We start from the raw sequence: 19,074 nt of genomic DNA on the forward strand, positions 1-19,074 counted from the left end.
GCTAAACATGCTCCTTCCAACTCTCAGAGTCAATACCAAGCAGCCTGTTTGATGTACACCAGAAACCATGGGGATTCAAGCATCCTTGAAACTCTTGGGGAAAGTCTCAGTAGTGGTGCTGGAAGTGTTCTCCTCTGCCAGAGCCCCTTGAGCTCTGGATGTGATGCAGAGCAGCTGTTTGAAGATGATTAAAAGGCTTAGTTTTCTCTCCAGGTTCTGGTATGAGGCAGATAGTTGGTTTACACTGGAGGTTCCCTCTGTGTAAGATAAAAGTATAACACAGGTACAATGTATTTTACTTATGAAATTTATGCCTAAACTTGATACTGCTTTTGTAGAAGGAAGAAGGTTCATTGTCTTCTGCCAGCTCTGGATAAAATTCAGCAAAAGAAATGGCAGGAGCCTCTTCCCAGAGCTCAATGAAGTCTGAGATGCTCCTGATGGCTGAGGTGTCATCATAGAATGGTTTGGGTAGGAAGAGACCTCAAAGATCATCCAGTCCCAACCCCCTGCACGGGCAGGGACACCTCCCACCAGCCCAGGCTGCTCCAAGCCCCATCCAACCTGCCCTTCAACACTGCCAGGGATGGGGCAGCCACAGCTTCCCTGGGCAACCTGGGCCAGGCTCTCCCCACCCTCATAGTGAAGAATTTCTTCCTAATGTCCAGCCTAAATCTCCCCTCTTCCAGTTTTAATCCATTGTCCCTCTTCCCATCCCTCCCTGCCCTTGTCCCAGGTCCCTCCCCAGCTTTCCTGGAGCCCCTTCAGGCACTGGAAGGTGCTCTAAGGTCTCCCTGGAGCCTTCTCTTCTCCGGGATGAACACCCCAACTTTCCCAGCCTGTCTCCAGAGCAGAGCTGCCCCAGCCCTCTCATCATCTCTGTGGCCTCCTCTGGACTCACTCCAGGAGCTCCATGTCCTTACGCTGGCGGCTCCAGAACCCTTGGTGCTCCCACTCAGCTCTGCAGAGCCCCCAGGAAGGCTCCCGTGGGGATGGTTGGGGATGGGGGATCCCTCCCTTTGCCATTGTCTGCACCGATACGTTTCACAAAAGCTGTTTCCTTTTTTCCCCCCTCTCAGGGCTCATTGTCCTGACCCGGCACTGAGGGTCTGGTACTTCTTTATTTACTCTAATAGTTCAGAGACCTGACGGATTCCTCCTGCCTGGAAACCTTCCTTGTGGAAAGTGTGTAGGGGAACGACTGGATGACCCGGAATCGCTGCGGTGCCGGTTGGTGCAGCGCTTCCCAACGGTGCCAGCTCTCCCTGCAGGAACTGCCATCCAGGAACTCCCAGGGGGCTTCAGCCCCCCGAGGGTCCGCCTGCCCCGGCTCCTGCGGCCGGTAACGCAGTGAGCGTCGCTCCTGAGTTTGGCTAAAAAATGTGGGTCGACCAGCGAAGTTCCACGCGGGGCGCGCCGAGCACCGCGCGCCGGGCAGCGCGCACCGAGCACCGCGCGCAGAGCACCGCGCACCGAGCACCGCGCACCGCGCGCCGGGCAGCGCGCGCCGGGCACCGAGCACCGAGCACCGCGCGCCGAGCACCGCGCACCGAGCACCGCGCGCCGGGCAGCGCGGCCGCCGCGCTCGTTCCTCCCCCCGCGGGCTGGGGCAGCGCGAGGGCTCCAGCCGGAACGAGACGGGGCTTCGCGCGGGGGGTCCCGGGGGGCTCAGCCCGGCGTGTCCCGCGCTGGGGGCGGGGCCGCGCGGGGCGGGGCCGCGCACGTGCGCTACGTGCGGTGCCTGCCGCTGCGGCGGGGCCGCCCCTCCCCCGCTCCCGCCGGGGGGGGGGGGAGCCCCTCTCACCCCCCAACCCGGCTAACGGGGGGGCAGTCCCGCTGTGCGCGCGGGGGGTCACTAAGCCACGGGGCGGGAGGAGCAACTCGCGGCCCCGCTCAGGGAGCCCCGTTACCGGTGGGGCGGGGAGGGGGGGGGAATCCCAGGCGGAAAATGGCCGCGGAACAAAGAGCCGGGCCCGGGGCCGGTGGGGCTGGCGGGGCCCGCGGTGCCCGCGCGTGGCCGCCGAGACCCCCGCGGCCCCGGCCCGGCCCAGACAATGCGGGGCCGCCCCCGCCCCTTGACGCTTCCGCGGCGCAGCCAATGGCGGCGGGCGGAGAGGCTCTTTAAAAAAAGAAGCGCCGGCCGGCGGTTGCTGTCAGCTGTGGTGGATCCCTCCGCGCGTGTAAACAGAGCTGCGGGGCAGCGCGGGGCAGCGCGGGGCAGGGTGCGGGGCCCGGGGCGCTGCGGGGGGCGGCGGGTGCGGGGCCTCGGGGCGCAGCGTGGGGCCTCCCGAGCCAGCGGCGCTGGGGGCAGCGACCGGCGGGGCTGCGGCCGGAGCGAGGGGCTGCGCACAAAGGCCCGTGTTGCGGGGCCGGGGGCGCGGGGGGCGCTTCCCGGGGCTCAGCGAGCGGCGCCTCCGCAGCTCCGGGCCCCGCCGGCCTCTGGGCGCCGCAGCTCCGGGGCTCGGCCCCCGCTGAGGGACCCGCCGTGGGCCCGGCCCCGCCGCCCGGCCCCGCGGGGTCCGGCTCCCGCGTCCCCCTCACAAAGGCGCGTGACAGGGCGGGGCGGCCGCCGCCCCCTCCCCCCGCCCAGGCCGGGGCGGACTCTTTTTCTCTCGCGCTCCAGATCCTTGCCCCCCCCCCCCATCACCTCCCCGCCCCCCCCGCGCGGACGTGCACGTTCCGCGAGCGGCGCGCGGCGTTCCAGGCTGCGGGATTGTTTGGAGCGGCCCCGGCGCGGGCCATGGCCGAGTTCCTGCCCCCGCCCGAGTGCCCCGTCTTCGAGCCCAGCTGGGAGGAGTTCGCCGACCCCTTCGCCTTCATCAACAAGATCCGTCCCATCGCCGAGCAGACCGGCATCTGCAAGGTGCGGCCGCCGCCGGTGAGTGCCCGCATGGCGCCGCCGGGAACGGCCTTTGTGTGGCGGCCCGGCCCGCACCGGCCACCCCCGCCCCCTTCGCTCCCGCTCGCCTCGGCGGCCGCTCCGCTCCCCGCGCCGCGCAGGTGACCCCCGGGCAGGTGGGGCCGCCGGGGAGGGCAGCGGGGCCGGCCCCGCCGCCGCTCTGAAGTTTCAGAGCCCCCGGGCCGGGGCCGCGGGGCTGGAGCTCGGCCGGCCCCTCCCGCAAAGTCCTTCCGAAGTGCCGGAGTTTCCTGGCAGGAGAGTGGCCGGAGCGGCCCGGGGATGCGAGCGGGGCCGGGGGCAGCGGCGGGGCCGGGGGTAACGGCGGGCCCGGCCGCCCCGCTCCCCGCCCGGCGGGCCCGGCCTCCCGCTTCCCCCGCCGCTCGGCCCCCGAAAGTTGCAAGTTGTGCGGACCCCGCGGCTGGAGCGGCTGCTGCGGGAGCGGCTGCTGCGGGAGCGGCCCCGCGCCAGGCCCCGCGGGAGGCAGCGGCCGGGGTGCTGCCCTCCATGTTGGCATTGTGGTGGGGAAGGGCTGCGGGACCCGCCGCGCCGCGGCCCCGGCCCGCTCTGCCCCGCGTTGGTGCGGGTCACTGCTCCCTCAAGTTGAACAACAACCAAACTCCGCAGCCCTGAGTTTGGCTGGTGGCTTTGCGAGCTGAATCCTAGGCAGACATGGCCACCATTTTAGAATGCCATTCACAGTGGGAAGAGGAATAAGCCTTCGTCTTCATCATCATCGTCCCGACCTTTGGTGTAGGAAGCTCAAAGTTGGAGTATAAATCCGAATTTCCTTTTGTTGGTCGACTCGGTTTGCTGAGAAATACTGCAAAGAGCTTAGAACCACAGTTTGTGTAGTCATTGTTAGTTTGTTTAAAGGGATACAGCCACACTGGTGAGGAGAGGGGCTTCTAGAGTAAAAAAAAAAAAATCAATTAATAAGCATGTGGGAATCATCTTTATTTTCTGTGAATTGCTCTTTCTGTGAAGTGGAGGGTGGTGCGAGTCTGGGATGGTGTATCTGGCTTGAGGTAGTTAACCTGATGGCAACAACTAGAATGCTGAACAGCAACTGAGAGCCTAACATCTCATCCAGCAAGAGGTGAAGCTGACAGAACGTTTCTGCAGACTGAAGTTTTGTGATTGAGACTTTGAGTTCAAAGAAATAACATTCAGAAACACATGCTCCTCAGTTTCATGTTTTGATCATTGCCAGGACTCCTGTTGGTAACCATCCTTTTCCTTCTGAATTAAAATAGAAGGGACTGGCTGCATTTCTGCCTGCAATGTTTGTAGCAGATTTAATAATGTGAATCTCACTGGAGAGGAAGATGTTCCTGTTCTCTGGAGGAAGAGTCCTGGTTTGTAGTGGAATGAAGGCACACAGAACACTTGAATTCATAGGTAGAACATGGCAGTGCCCCTTTTCATGCGGTGTAGCCAGATGCTGGCATAGTTAAGGGGGTAAGATGGTTTTCATTATGCACTCAATATTTAACTTGTGTAATATTTTTGAGTAGAGTATTCTTTTTGGGTTGTATATTGTCAGTGGTATTTCAGCAACTGTGAGCAGAACAATTTTTATGAAGGGTTTTTTTTCTTTTGTGATTTGTTAAAAAAACATAAATCTCATCTGTTTCTTGGCTGCTTGTGGAAAAAAGCTAAAACCCTGAGAGAAAGGCTTCTTCTAACCTATATTGTCTGTTAGAGACTCAGAAATTAGTAGCTCTCCTAAGGAATGAATTACTTATTGCAACTGCATTACTCTCATCCTCACTAAAGAGCCAATATCTGTGTTCATCATCATGTGTTTCACTGAATGTATTTAGAAGTAGGATGAAAATAGTTGGAGCTGCTGAGGGCTGAACACCTCAGAGTTGCATGGAGCCTGGCTTTCAGGAGAGCTGAGCTGTCATGGCTCTTATCTGCCCTAGATAATGACTTGGATGACTTGTGCAAGTGCAGTTGTTGGTTCCCGGCCTGCAGCATAGAGGGAGCCCTTCCAGATCTACCAGAATAAGCTGTGAAGTTGACGTAGTTCCTGGGCTTCCTCTTGCCAACAGGAGCCGCAGTGAATATTCCTGTATTCTTTTCTGTGTAATCAAGTGGTTTATAATACTGTGAGCAACAGAGTGTACCAAGATTTTCACAAAATGATGGATGTTCCATCATCCAGTTTTAGGGGGGTTTGAAATCTTTATGCATCCAAGTTAAGTTCTTGCCTGTGCTCCCAGCCTGGTTACGTGCTGGTAGGCAGGTAGGCAGCACCACAGGCTGGCAGGTTCTGTGCTGAAAATGGAATTAGACATTTGATTGCTGGGCTTGCTTCATTTTAGCTTAAGCTCTGCTGGATAGTTATCAGCAGATTAATTTGTGCTTCTGTGTCTGAACTGCAATATGTAGTAACGTGTGAGACTGATAGTGCTTAACTGTGGCTTCACAATATGATTAATGAAGAAGTCCTTCCTCCTGAGCTGGCTTTTATGCTTCAGCACCAGGCCAGGAGGAAGAGAGCTCCCTGTTCTCTGAAGGACCAGGATCATCTTTTTCTCAAGTACCTCTCAGCTAGCATTAGCTGGGCACCAGATGGGCTTGCAGAAACCTTATCTGTGGTGGCTTCTCTTGCATGACAGGTTAGGAGGACAGTGAACTGCTCTGTGAAGGGTGTATCGAGGCATCTCATGTACTGTAGACATTGGGTGAAAGACAGTGGATTGTGAGTGATCATTCCATATTCACAAGATGAAAGAACATCCAGGACTCTTAACAGGATGTGAAATTTCTGCACAGCCGGTTCCAGTTGCACCCTCAAAAGAAGCTTTCTTCTCCTCATTCCAGTTCAGTTTGTGCCAGTCGTCACTGATGACTTAGTTTTGCTCTTACTTGGGTGATTCTGGGATACTGCAGTGACTGTCCTGTGAAGGGTGCAACAATAACCATATTCACTGCCTCTATTTTGCATGGAACAGCAAAGCCAAGGCTTTTTGTCCACAGACTGAAGCATAAATAGACAGTCCCATTGGCAGCAGAGTGTGCAGATGAGACCCGGGGCTTCGCCAGTGGTGGTTTCTTCTGGTAGTTAATGTGCTACATAAAATAGAGATACTTGGACTTTTTGCTGCTGAACTGGAGCCCTGTGCAGAACTGTTGGTGGTGTACATCTTGTGTAGTTGGGATTTTCTTCTATCAACTGAAAACATCCTTTTATTATTGTTTCTATATTTGAATTGTTATCTGGAGCAGCAATTCATTCCAAAACTTGGCATTTCAAGTGGTGGCCTTACATTCTGGAAGGTGTTACAATAGCTCTTCAAATTGTTGGGGGCAATTAGAGGAATGAAATTTATTGCTTTGAGAATGGCATCATTGTTTGAAACAGGTACTTAACAGTAGTTAATGAAAGCAAACAGTTGAACAAATCTGAACTCCAGCTTGAAGAACAGAAGGTAAAATGGAGAGCATATGAAACCCTTCTTGCTCCACGTTGTTCTTGAGAATGGACTTCAGTTCATTGCTTTACTCCTTTGAAGAAATAGCTAATAACAATTACTTAAGCCTTACTGAATATGAAGAAGTACAGTTAGGCCTCCAAGTTACCTTGAGCCTGTCCTGATAAAACCAAGCATTTTAAGATTAGGAAATCTGTATTAGTATAGCTGATCTTCAAGGAATTGACACTGGAGTTCTAAATTATTGACTTGCATTTTTCAGTAAATCCTGGAATGCTGGGGAACTTTCAAGGGTGCAAAAGAATTAACTTTATTATGGGCTTAAATTCTTTTTGGGTGCTGGAGGTGTTGACCACATCTCACTCCGGGGTAGAAAAATGGCTGATACAGTCTTGAATAGGAACTTGAAAGGGGTGAGTATGAAATGTGATTGTATGAAAACTGGTATTGCTAAATTAGTTTTATTGTTTTCTAGGAGACTGTATTTGGTGAAGTCAGTTGTGTTGTCATGATCTATAAAGTAATTGTGTTTCAGTATTCTAATTAGAATAATTGTTATTGTGCAAAATTGATATCCTGCTGAAGGATACACAAATTATTTCCACTATTAATGAGAATTTGTAATGAAGGCTACGTTTCTGATGGGTCTTTCAGAACCTCAAGCCAAGGGTATCTAATTTTCATTAAAAGTCTAGAAGAACAAAAGAAATGATTCCACACAGATGACCGGTTTAGGGCCGGAAGCTCATTGTTAGAGAGGGATCCCAATTGCCTAATAAACAATGGATGTTATGAAACAGTAATCACTTAAGTAGGATTCAATGTGAGGTTTTACATGTAGAAACAAAGGAGCATAGGTCAGCCTTAGAGGAGGGAGGATGACAGAGAAATAATTGTGGATCCTTGTGGAAAGCAGAGTGATGGTAGCATGGATGCTTGGGCTGAGCTCAGGAATGCAGCTCCAGAGGTTGGTGGTGAAAAATAGGGTGATTTTACCTCTGTGGGAGTAAGAGAGTAGAAATTTCTACGTTCAGAGTGCAGCCTTGTCTGAAAATTTTAAAAGGACTTGCCAACTTGAGAGGGTTCGGAGAAGTGTCAGGAAAGTTATGCAAGGAAAGAATGAGTTTTGAGAAATGTAACCTTAGCAAAGCCTGAGTGCTGAAACCTGAGGGCTTCCCAGAACTGGAGCTGCTGCTCCAGGGACATGATTTGAGGAGCAACATTGATTGAAACAGTGTCCGTTCAGGCTTCACATTCACCTGCTTGCTTGTTTTATTTTTATGGAAAAAAAGAAAACACGAAGCAAAAGATGTTCATTAAAGTATAGACTAAACCGAATTTACTTCTGGAGCAACTTTGTTGAGGTTCCTGGTGACCTGGTGCCAAGTTGTAAAGCACTCCACTGCTCAGCCAGGAATTAATGCAGAGAATTGCTATTCCCTGCCCTGAGCAGGAAGTTGGTCATGATGATCCCTCTGATTTGATAATATACAGAGGATCAGTCAGTTGATTTTATCAAAAAGAAAACAGAGAGATAACTCAATTACAATAGGTAAGTGAGCTTTCCGAGGGAGCATAATCGGTTCCGTGTCGTTTGTCAGTTGGGATGAGCCACTGGCTCCTGCTCAGCTAAGCTGGGTTCACGTGAGTTAGATAAGGAGGCGTGTGGCTTCAGCTGGGAGGCTGATCAGCTGGTAGGAAGGAACAAAGGGGGGATGCCCCTTTCTGGCACTTCGGGACCAAGAATGGGTGTTTTTTTGGGGAAGAAATGTTTTAGTGCTGAGGTTCCTGCTCACACGTGGTCAAATCCTTGTGGAGAAAATTAGATCAGTCACCCAAGCTCACTGGAAAATTTTTACTTTCGACAAAGAATTTTCTGTTTTCGATCCAGGGGTCATACGGTGAAGTTTGGTCAATTCAGAGTAGGTTAATTAGCAGTCTCCTTTGATCTTTAGTTATCAGGAAATATGAAAGAGGAGTGTTGCTTTCCTGCAGGCAGCTGCCATGTGCAGCACTGCTGCTCTCGCCAATTGTGCACTGAACCACTGGAGCGTGCCCTGTCGGTAGGTGGATGGGAGGTGGTGAGAACACCCTCTTCTTGACTCAGTCTCTTCTAGTGAGGGATTTTAAACAGACTTTTTAGCTAATTGAAAATTTAATATGAAACAATTTAGTTTGTAACTCACTATGTAGGCAACAATGGTGGGACATTTGGGGAGATTTCATAGCTTTTTATTTGTTTAACTTGAGATAAATTATGTCAGTTAGCTAAAAGCTGAAATCAGAGTTTCAAACTAAACAGGACTCTCTTCCCCAACATTGAAACTAAAGCTGCCAGTGAACAGATCTCATTTATGCCTGGATATCCATTAGGATGTGCTTTCTCTCAAGCCCAAATTCCTGAGTTTCTCCTGGGAAGTGCTGGGGGAGATGCTGTGTGTATGTTTGGGAGATCAGGCTGAGTGTTTTTGAAAGTCAGGGAGAACTTCTGGGATCATGAGCCTGCCAATCCCTGTATGTGTCTGAGTAAATGCTCCCCACTGAACGTAGGTGCTTTACAAGTGACAATGAACCTGAGCAGCCTGACTGAGGGTGTTGGTGGCAGTGGCTGCCGGGCAGCAGGCGGTTGCTGTCGCAGCAGCCCCAGGATTGTCCCCAGCAGAGGCAGAGCCCTGTTGTCCCTGGCTGGTCTGCTTCTCTTCTGGGGTGGCCGTTCAATTCACATCTGTTCTTAATCCAAATTATGCTGGGATTAAAATCTATATTTGAAAGCTGCTGGTTACAGCCCTGAAGGGGGCACAGCTGTCTCCAAAGGGCTGTGATGGGAGAGCTCCAGAGACAGTGGCTGGCCCTGCCCGTGCTGCTTGCTGATTGAACATCCTCTGGGAACGTCCTACAGGAGCAGACCAAAGGTCTGTCTACAACGTGCTGCATCTTGAGTGAAGGTGGCAGAAGCTCCTGGGGCCTGGTGCCCTTGGATGCTGACAGCTGAGTCTAGATCCAGTATGGATGGATGCTCCACTTCAAGGTCTAGGTCAGAGCCTTTGAAGGGAATTGGAGATCTTGGATTTGCTGCTAGTGCGCTGACCCCAAGGCCTCATCTGTCTCCAGCTCTTAGTGTAGTGCTCCTGGTATGTGGCTTGTTCTTGCCTGGTGCTTCTAGAGCCTCTCTACCTGTTCCTTGTGTGCAGTCGCCTCCATGGAGAGAACACTGATATCTCCTGTATCTACACCTGCTTCTTATTTAGTGGGGATGTTCAAACCCTGTATATAGTTTCCATCCTCTGCCTCTGGGTCCCAAGGAGCAGCTGGCCCTGACACTTGAGAATCATCACCAGTTTACCTGAGCTTTTATTCCTCTCCAAATTTGGAGCTGGCACAGAAACACTGGAATCTAGGGTGGAGATTCCCATTTCAAGTTCATCTTGGTTGTGATTCTCAGATAGGAAACATTTGTAGTTGTGTTTTCTCATTTGTTAGCCTGAAGCACATAACAGAGCCAAATTTTGTCTCAAATGAGAAATACTCCACCAAGCTTTTATTATCGATGAGTTCTGTGTGTACAGAATGTTACTGCACCCAGGGCCCCTGGAATTCACTGTTCTTGTTGGAAAAATCAAGTGCACTCAAAATGACCAAGCAAAGACCATGTCACCACAGACTAGGTTAGCTGGTGATTGGACTGTCCAACTAACAGGGTCAAAGCAGCATTAATTTCCCTTCAGCTTTGTGGATGACCTGCTGACGTTGCTGGGGCAAGAAACAGCGCACACCAGTTTTACATAGATTCTGCCATCTGAGTTTCTTCTGAGTGTGTTTTTAATGTATTCATAAAACCACGAGACTAAAAGGGTCCTCCTGAGTCAGGGAGTCTGCTCTCCCTCTCAGCAGCAATCCTGTAACACCTTCGCAAAGGCAAGACCAGAGATCTGGGAACAAAGGATGTAGGTCACGCTTGGGGGGTGGGCATCCTGGGAAGCAGTGAATTGCTGGAGTTAACTGAATGAATGTGTTTCTCCAGCAAGAATTGCTAAGATATTCTTTTGGATCTTACTATGAGGTGCTGTCTAGCAAGATAATGAAAGTGACATCTTCTTTTTGTGTCTGACGTTGGAGAGATTGCAGCTAAAGTGCTCCTTGCAGTTTTCAAAAGATGCTGAAAAAATAGGAGAGGTTTCCAAAAAAAGCCTGAGGAAAATATTTGTAGGACTGGAAAGCTGGTCCTGTAAAGGGAAGCAAAAAAATATTTGTTTATTGGAACATGTCTTGAAGCATTGCTTGCAGGAAGCATTCATGAATAGCTTCTTGGGCAGTAATCAAATGAGATATTTGGTTAAAAATGAGATGAGGATACAGGAAAAAAGGAAAGTCAAAGCTAACTAACTTGTAGAACAGCTTACCAGTGACAGTGGTAATTTCTTGTTCACTTGGATTCAAGGGAGTGGTTAAATATTAATTAGAGAGTGAGTTTGGCTGAGGTGCAAGGTTTACCAGCTGAAGTGGTATGAAGCCTGCCATGCCTGCGATGGTGAATCTGGAAGGAATATAGAAATCCTCCAGAAGTAGTTCTCACCCTCTGTAGTTTGCATTATGACTTGAAATACTAATGAGTGTACCTGCTGCACAGCTAGATTTGTCTGTAAAGTTTATAGAAAAGTTTGAAATGTTGTCAGTCTCGTTTTTTTTGCCCAGATTGAGATTTGTTGTGCTGGCTGTGGTTAGCAGTGCACACTGACACAGGGCAAATGGCTCTGTGTCCCCATTGCAGGCTTTTGACAGCCTGGGTGGTCAACAGGAACAACAAAGACTGTGCAGTGTAAAAACTACAGATTTTTCTAGGAAATTCAGGTTTTCTTGGTTTTTGCATGTCCTTCATCTTAGTGTTTTAGCATGGCTGTTGAAACTTAAATTGATTTTTTTAAGCTTCTTTAAAAAAAAAAACAAAACAGTATTTGCTTTTGAGGACCCTGGAAGAGCACATGGATGGAAATGGCAATTCCCTCAGATTTCCCAGACATAAACCTGGGGGAAGTGAGGCTGTGGAGTTGGTTTGTGGGTGCTCTGCCATTGCACAGCAAAGCTCCTCCTGGGGATCAGTAGCTCTGCAGAGTGGCCTTGCCAGGACGAAGCTCCCTCTCGTGGTGCTGCTGCATTTCCGAGGTGCTTAAAGGCATTCCATCAAACCCCACATACCTTAATACTCCTTCAACATCACATTTATTGTAATAAGTTGCACTTTAAAATGTATGCAAGCTTTTTGTTGAGTAAATAATACAGTTATTAAAGAAGGATTGAAAACATCATGTTTAGTGGTTGAGGACTTGCCATACCCTGGAACATAAGACAGTATTATTCTCATTGGTTATATAAACTTTGAGTCGTTCAGGAGCTCCAAAATCAGCTGTTTGTTACTTTAAACTGGATCAGTGATACTTAGGGTGGCCTGTTCACTGCACCTGCTGGAATTTCTCCACATGGTGAATGGCTGTTTATCTGTGACTGTGACTAACATCATGTGAAACAGGTTCTGATAAATGGGATGTACAGTATCATAGAATCATAGAACCATTCAGGTTGGAAAAGACCCTTGGAATCATCGAGTCCAACCATCATCCCTACTCTACAAAGTTCTCCCCTAAACCACATCCACCAACACCACATCTTGACAACCCTTAAACACGTCCAGGGGTGGTGACTCAACCACCTCCATGGGCAGTCTGTTCCAGTGGCTGACTACTCTGAAAAATTTTTCCTAATGTCCAGTCTAAACCAGTCTAGTGTCTTTCTAAAGTCGGAAGACTTTTTATAAAGAGCTAATGTGACCTATTATTTAATATATAGCATGCATTTCCCTCGGCTCTGCCTACTTAAATATATTAAAAGCCTGAGTAAATCCAGGGTTACTTTTTATTAAGCCAATTGACCGTATCCCAACAGTTCTTGCAATGACTTTCTCCTTCCTAAAAGAGAAACATTTTTAAGGCTGTTAAATTTTTGTGTCTAGTTGATGGACCCATCTGCCTGATAGACTGAAAAGCTGTCTTCTGAAAGTTGTATGTTGAATAGATGGAGTTTCCACAGCTTCTCTTTGTGAAACAGCTGAGCTACCATCAAAGTGTTGTGGTGTGTATAGAGTTTATTCAGTGTCATTAAACTTACAAACTGCAAGGTGTAGAAAGTAGCTCTTCTGGAAGCCTCTGTTGTCTGGGCTTGTGTTACTTTTTCCTGTGAACTAGATAACTAGTTCTTTGCTTGACCAAGAGTCTTTGGCTGAAAAAAAAAGAATTTCCAAAAATGTGTGCCCAACCAGAAGAGTCTCCAGCACTCTCCCTTCCTTGTCTTCATGGTCTGCCGAACTTTTTCTGTGAGCAATGCCCTGAAGCACAGCGACAGGTCAGTGTCATAGGTAGTGTCCTTGCCTGTGTGAGCTGAATTCTTGCTCCTGTTCTTTTTATTCCTGCTCCTTCTCTGCAGGTCCCTGTTACAGGATCCTGTTGTAGGTGATGCATGGCTCACCTGTGACAGCCTTGGCTCATCACCTAGTTAAGCAGTCAGTCAGCACAAGCCACTGCATTTTAATTTACTCTCTTAGCCTGAGAAAAGCGCTTAGGATCGTACAGTTCTTCCTTCAGCAATGTCCCCTTCGTATCCCAGGGCTGTTGTGTGTCATTACTAGTGTGTGTCCTCTCCTGGCTTGGTTGTCTGTCTTCTGTCTCTCTTCACACACAGAGCAAACCTCAGACTTGTGACTAATGGTGTAACCAGTTGGTTCAGGTTGAAAGTCAGATTTGTTTTGTTGAAGTGCAACACTTCAAATCTTGCCCTAGATGTTCCCAGTCATGTTCCTCTTACAGTCTGAGGGCCACAAGTTACTCATTAGTTACCACAACATTATAACAGAATGTCAAATGTTTCCTTCATCAGACTTGCTATTTTCACTGCATTTGGTGTTGTGGAAAACAAAAACATAGGCTTAATTTTGTTTAGTTTTTTAAGAACACTGTTGGATACCGGTCTTAGTCTTATGGTTAAAAAACCCAAAAAAGATGGAGCAGCATGTTCCACTGCTTGAGGGCTGCCCATCCTCTTGAGAATTTGTCATCTTGACGCCCCTGTTGTCATTTAACTTGAAGTTTGAATTTTAATTTTAACCTTTTCAGGTTTTGATGTGTTGAAACTGCCTTGCAGGATCAGAAAACTTTAGAGGTCTGAGTTAGTCAGTGTATGTTTGATAAAATGCGTAGATTGGTGTCCCTCTCTGCTACTCAGGTTTTCCACACTCTTGGTGACTCTTGCGTCCATTCTGTCTAGCTGCGAGAACACGGCATTCTGCTGTGGGCTTCTAGTGGCAGGATGGGGTTGTCACAATATAGAATTGAGCGTGGGTGGTTGTACATAGGTAATTGCTTTGCAGATCCTTTATGGTTGTTTTTGACACTACTTTTCATATGAAGTATATCTACTGGAAGGATGAGCACTCTGTGATGCTGCTCTTTGGTTGCCTCAGTCTGCAGGCATTGAGGAAATGTTCGTTTTCCTGATAGAAGGCTCCTGTCTTATTCCTATCAGTAGCTCTCACGTATGTTATCTTCATGCTGTAATTAGTGATAATAAGATAGCTTTACATGTAATAAATTTCTGTCAAGTTTAAATCAAATCTAATTTGGTTTAGTGAAGTTGTGTATTGCCAAACCCCAACTGCGTGTGATAGATGTCAGAGATCTAAAAGATAAAATTGCTTTATAGTTGTATATATAAATAACACTACCAGTTGCAGGTATTTTGTCAAAGTAATAATAATCTTTATTAAGTTGGTCATATTCCAGCTATTCCTGAGTGTTTGCAGACAAAGAATTAAGCTTTTATTTCTGTTTTTAGTGCAGCTGCTGTTTGTTTCAGAGACCAGCATGTATGAGCACTAACTGCTGCATTTGTCCTTTGTGAGCATTTACAGTCTCTGCCACCAAATGTCTGTCATCCCAGTCAAGGCAGGCATGGCAGTTTGGATCATGGTTTATGAAACTTCACTTTGTTCTGTGCTTTGCATGGTGACAATACTGAATTTGATAAGTGATGTCCAGTCTCAGAGTTGTAACTGAGTATCTGTTCCTCCCATGGAAGGTGCTGGGAGGGTTTGTCTTGCACATGGCAGAACTGCTGGGGCTTCTCTCCATATCCAGCTGACAAAGCCCTCAGCTGTTGTATGGGTCCCATTTGGGAATGGGTCTGGGCAGGTGAGGGTTGGCCTGGGACTAGGCAAATGGCCTGGGCAGCACGCTGAGCTGCCCAGCATGGGTGGGTAGAAGGTGGACTGACTTGCTGTGCAGCTGAAGGCTTATCTTTGACGACAGATCGTTAGTTCCAAACTATAATGTGTTTTGTGGTTTCATTAACTGTCTATTTTAAAGGCACAGTGAAATATTTTAAGGGGTAGGCAATGAGGTATCCTGGCTTGTGTCAGCACCAGTGTGGCCAGCAGGACTGGGGCAAGGATTGGCCTGCTGTGCTGGGCACTGGTGAGGCCACACCTCAAATCCTGGGGTCAGTTTTGGGCCGCTCACCGCAAGAAAAACATTGAGGACCTGGAGCATGTCCAGAGAAGGGCAATGGAGCTGGGGAAGGGTCTGGAGCACAAGTCTGATGAGGAGCAGCTGAGGGAGCTGGGGATGTTCAGCCTGGAGAACAGAAGGCTGGGGGGAGACCTGGCTCTGCAACTGCCTGAGAGGAGGTTGGAGCCAGGGGGTTGGTCTTATCTCCCAAGGAACAAGGGATAGAACAAGAGGAAAGGGCCTCAGATTGTGCCAGGGGAGGTTTAGCTTAGATCTTGGGAACAATTTCTTCCTGGAAATGGCTGTCAGGCCCAAGCTGCCCAGGGCAGAGAAGGATTTAAAAGGCATGTAGATGTGGTGCTGAGGGACATGATTTAGTGGTGGCCTTGGCAGTGTGGAAAAGAAAGAGGTCTAAGAAGGTGGTGGCAAGAGAAGCAGACCTCATCACAGCTGGGGCACGGTGGGTCAGTGGCTGACGGGTCGGATGCAGCTCCTGCCAGGGGCATGTGCTTTGTGGATTAGAGCTGAGGAGGATCTGGTTTGGAAACCACAGAGGTCTCTTCCATCTTGGGATTCGCCTGGCTTTTCACTGTCACATAGAGAAGTGTCCTTCATTTTCCTGGTCTTTTGATGAAGCTCTTCTGTTTTTCCAGGACTGGCAGCCACCGTTTGCGTGTGATGTCGATAAGCTTCACTTTACACCAAGGATCCAGAGGCTCAATGAGCTAGAGGTAAAGTGTAAAGCTGAACACTGCTACTGCTCCAAAACGTGTAAATACTGTTTGGAGAACTGGTGTTTTCCAGTGGATTGACCATAAGCTGTGTTTGCCTTGAGCTGACAGCACTCAGGACTTCTGAACATCAGTTTTTAATTGGCACAGAAATTCATCTGTTTCAGAATCTCCTTAAAAACATGCCAAACAAAAAAGTAAAGTAATGGTCATTAGAAGAACATAATTCCGGTCTTTTCCACGCAGGTGCTTCTAAGTAGTTAAACTAAAATTCTCAAGTGCCACAGATTGGTGTCTGTGTTTTGCACATATACAGCATCTTTTAAAAGTAGAAGAGATGCAACATTTACAGAGTGCTTTAAAAATAATAAGCCATTTGGAAGAGAGAATTGCAAAATCTGGATTCAGTTGGTGGAAATTTGCTGTTCACAAGCACTTTCATTCAGTGCTTTGGTGAATTCAGACTAGAAGGGAATGGTGAGGAGTTCTGGTTAGCTCTCTACTGGTAGGAATGGGTGTGATGGTGACTCTGCCTACTGGCTGTTTTTTAGCTTAAAAATAGAAAATGTGATGAAAATAAAACGTGTCAAAACTTAACTCCAAACCGTTACTCTTTAACATAGCAACAGTCCCATTATCTGCCTGTGTGAATTGCTGTGCAAATAAACTAGTTGGCTTCCCCTCCCCTGCCCAGGTTCTATCTGTAAAAATGGAATAAATGCAGTTGGGAGTGAAAAGGGGTAACAAAATAACCCTTTAAATTTTTTGTTTAACGATCCGTAAATATTTTTTTTTCTAGTTTATTACAAATAAACCAAATTGCAATAAACTATTCTATTTATTAGTGTAATGCATTTTAGCAATGCAGCTGGTTTAGATATTTTCTAACAGTAATAACACATTGCTTGTCCCTTCTCAGAAACTACTTTTCTAAATCAAAGTATCAGAATCATAGAATGGTTGGAAGGGACCTTAAAGATCATCTCGTTCCAACCCCCCTGCATGGGTAGGGACAAAAGTTAACAAAAAGTGACTTAAGAAAAGACTGGTGGTATCTGAATGGAATTATTTTTTTCAGCATACAATGAAAAAATGCAGTTTCCCTGGCAGAGGGAAGAGCCAGGCCCTCAGCTGAGGCTGCAGCCCTGTGAACACTGGGATACAAAAGCTTAATCTGTATTTAGTGTGGAGTTAATTTTTTGTTGTTTTTGTTTTCCAGGCCCAAACTCGTGTAAAGCTGAATTTTCTGGACCAGATTGCAAAGTTTTGGGAGCTTCAAGGATGTACCCTGAAAATTCCTCATGTGGAGAGGAAGATCTTGGATTTATTTCAGCTGAATAGAGTAAGACAATGGAGAAACTTGTCCAGAAATATGTTATCTTAGTTTCTCTGATGGTCACAGTTGTTCAAGGGAGATTTTTGAGTATAAGCTGAAAAAAGTGTTACTTCGTTTAACCTAACAGAGCTAATAGGACAAAACAGTAAGAAAATGCAATATCATGGGAGTTCTAGGAGATCAAATTAAATTTCCAGCTCTTCTTTAAAGCTGAACTTGGATACAAAAACTCATCAAGAATAAGCCTAGACTGTAAGAGAGAGCTTCTGAACATTGACAGCCATGAGAAAAACACTTTCCCATTAGAAATGTGGGAGAAAAAAATGAATTACTTTTAGCTTGCATTCTGATATTAAGCAATGGGATTTACTGATCCCAGGGATATGTTCACTGTTTTCTTTATGTTTAGCATAGTTTTTATTTTGTTGTTTTTGAGCCTGTTTCATAGAACTCATTCCAATGAGAAGAACTGCTCATACTGTGCTAGGAAGTTGTTGTCACACAGAGTGGAGGCGTGACAAATTGCAGCCAGGCAAACTCTTCAAAGTGAGCTGAATTACTGTTTGGTCATCTAATACAAGTGCTGACTTGTTTGTAAAGTAATTCAGCAAGTTTACAATTTCTGAATACGTTTTATGCTGTGTTGCAGTGATAGCTCTGAAACAACTTTGGTGTTTTGTGTTGGTTTTTTTTAAACCTACAGTTTTTGGGTTTCAAATAGCAAATGGGCCTTTTAAGCTAGCAGCGCTTTTCTTAAACGCTGATCATTTTAGTATTACCTATGTAACCTCTTTTTGTTTTCACTTTTTAGCTAGTTGCAGATGAAGGAGGATTTGATGTAGTTTGCAAAGAGAGAAAATGGACCAAAATAGCCACGAGGATGGGATTTGCTCCTGGCAAGGCCGTGGGCTCGCACATCCGCGCGCATTACGAGCGCATCCTCTATCCTTACAATCTCTTCCAGTCTGGAGCAAGCCTGTTGGTAAGCTATAGTGAAGCTAACTGAAGTCCAATTAATTTAGCAGCCAGTCTGGTGGTTTTTTGACCAGTGGAACATTTCCAAAGGCTGCACTGAATGCTCTGTGGCCTGCAGGTGACAAGACATGGTCTGTGGTGCTGAGTTTGGAAGTTCAGGGTGAAGCAATTAAGAAGGCCAGAGGCAAACTTGTAATCAAAAGTAAAGTTTCTGGATTACTCTTTGAGGTAACCTCTTATTGACAGCTCTGAATACTGCCTTTTTGTGTTTTCCCTCTATAGCTTAGAGAAACCTCATGATAATGGACTTCCAGACTTCCTGTAACGATGTCTTCAATGCTGTTTTATCTAATGCAAAATTCTGCTGCGTTCACAGATCATTTTAGGTCCTTCTCTGTGGAACCACAATGCTGCTGGTCTGCATCACTTACACACAGTGACTGAGGGACTGTATCAAACCATGGCAGTTTTGTGACACTAACTCATCTTGCTTTCACTAAGTGTCCAAGTTCAAGAATGCTTTGTGGAGATTGCAGTGTTCCTAACAGTACGGCTTGTGACTTTCTTCAAGCTTAAATCTTCATCCTTCTTGCTTAGATTTGAGCGTTAAAACAGAAGTCAGGGTTGGTTAAGAGTGGAAGCAATGTAATCTCTAATGAAGAACAGGGCTTTTCTTTTAGAGGAGTACTCATTTATTTGGAAAACCAAAATAGGTTGCAGCTGCCAACATCCATTTTCCTTTATTTGAAACACCCTTACCATAGTGTGATCTTTCAGAGAGAGGTGTTGGCCTTTTTTGAAGCAGTAAAAGCCCAAATCCTGTTACAAACATGTCTCTGTCCACAGAAATCAACAGAAAGCCTTTCACATAAAGCTACCAAAATGATGGAGGGACTTAGGTCAAGAAGGGTTGGAATTGGAGGCTTTTTATTTAGCTAGTGGTGATTGCTTTCAATGAAGAACAGCTAGAATCTGTAGGCCCTTCAGAAGAAGAGCAACTTAACTTGTGTAGGTTTGAGTATTTTTAAATGTAGGATAAGAATAAACTATAGTTGAGTATAAATACCTCTGTGATATGGAAGCTACTGTATCAAAAATATTTTGCCTTGTCTCAGAGACATTGATGTTAAGCAGTGGAAAG

The 19,074-nt window shown here is 47.4% G+C and overlaps 1 protein-coding gene across 4 annotated transcripts in view; it reads left to right on the forward strand.

The window, feature by feature from the left end:
- Positions 1-2,716: 2,716 nt before the first annotated feature.
- The window catches only part of KDM5B (lysine demethylase 5B), a 62,220-nt gene continuing 45,862 nt past the window's right edge, over positions 2,717-19,074 (forward strand). The window contains exons 1-4 of one of the 4 annotated variants that reach the window (XM_051639085.1): positions 2,717-2,878; positions 15,545-15,622; positions 16,842-16,964; positions 17,770-17,940. In XM_051639085.1, coding sequence (XP_051495045.1) covers positions 2,741-2,878; positions 15,545-15,622; positions 16,842-16,964; positions 17,770-17,940 — 510 coding nt within the window. In that variant the 5' untranslated portion in view covers positions 2,717-2,740. Of the gene's footprint in view, positions 2,879-5,943; positions 6,756-15,544; positions 15,623-16,841; positions 16,965-17,769; positions 17,941-19,074 lie in introns of those variants that run through there. The other 3 variants (XM_051639086.1, XM_051639088.1, XM_051639087.1) reach the window with 3 other exon arrangements.

Source organism: Apus apus, chromosome 23, assembly GCF_020740795.1.
Source record: "Apus apus isolate bApuApu2 chromosome 23, bApuApu2.pri.cur, whole genome shotgun sequence".
Lineage (NCBI taxonomy): Eukaryota > Metazoa > Chordata > Aves > Apodiformes > Apodidae > Apus > Apus apus.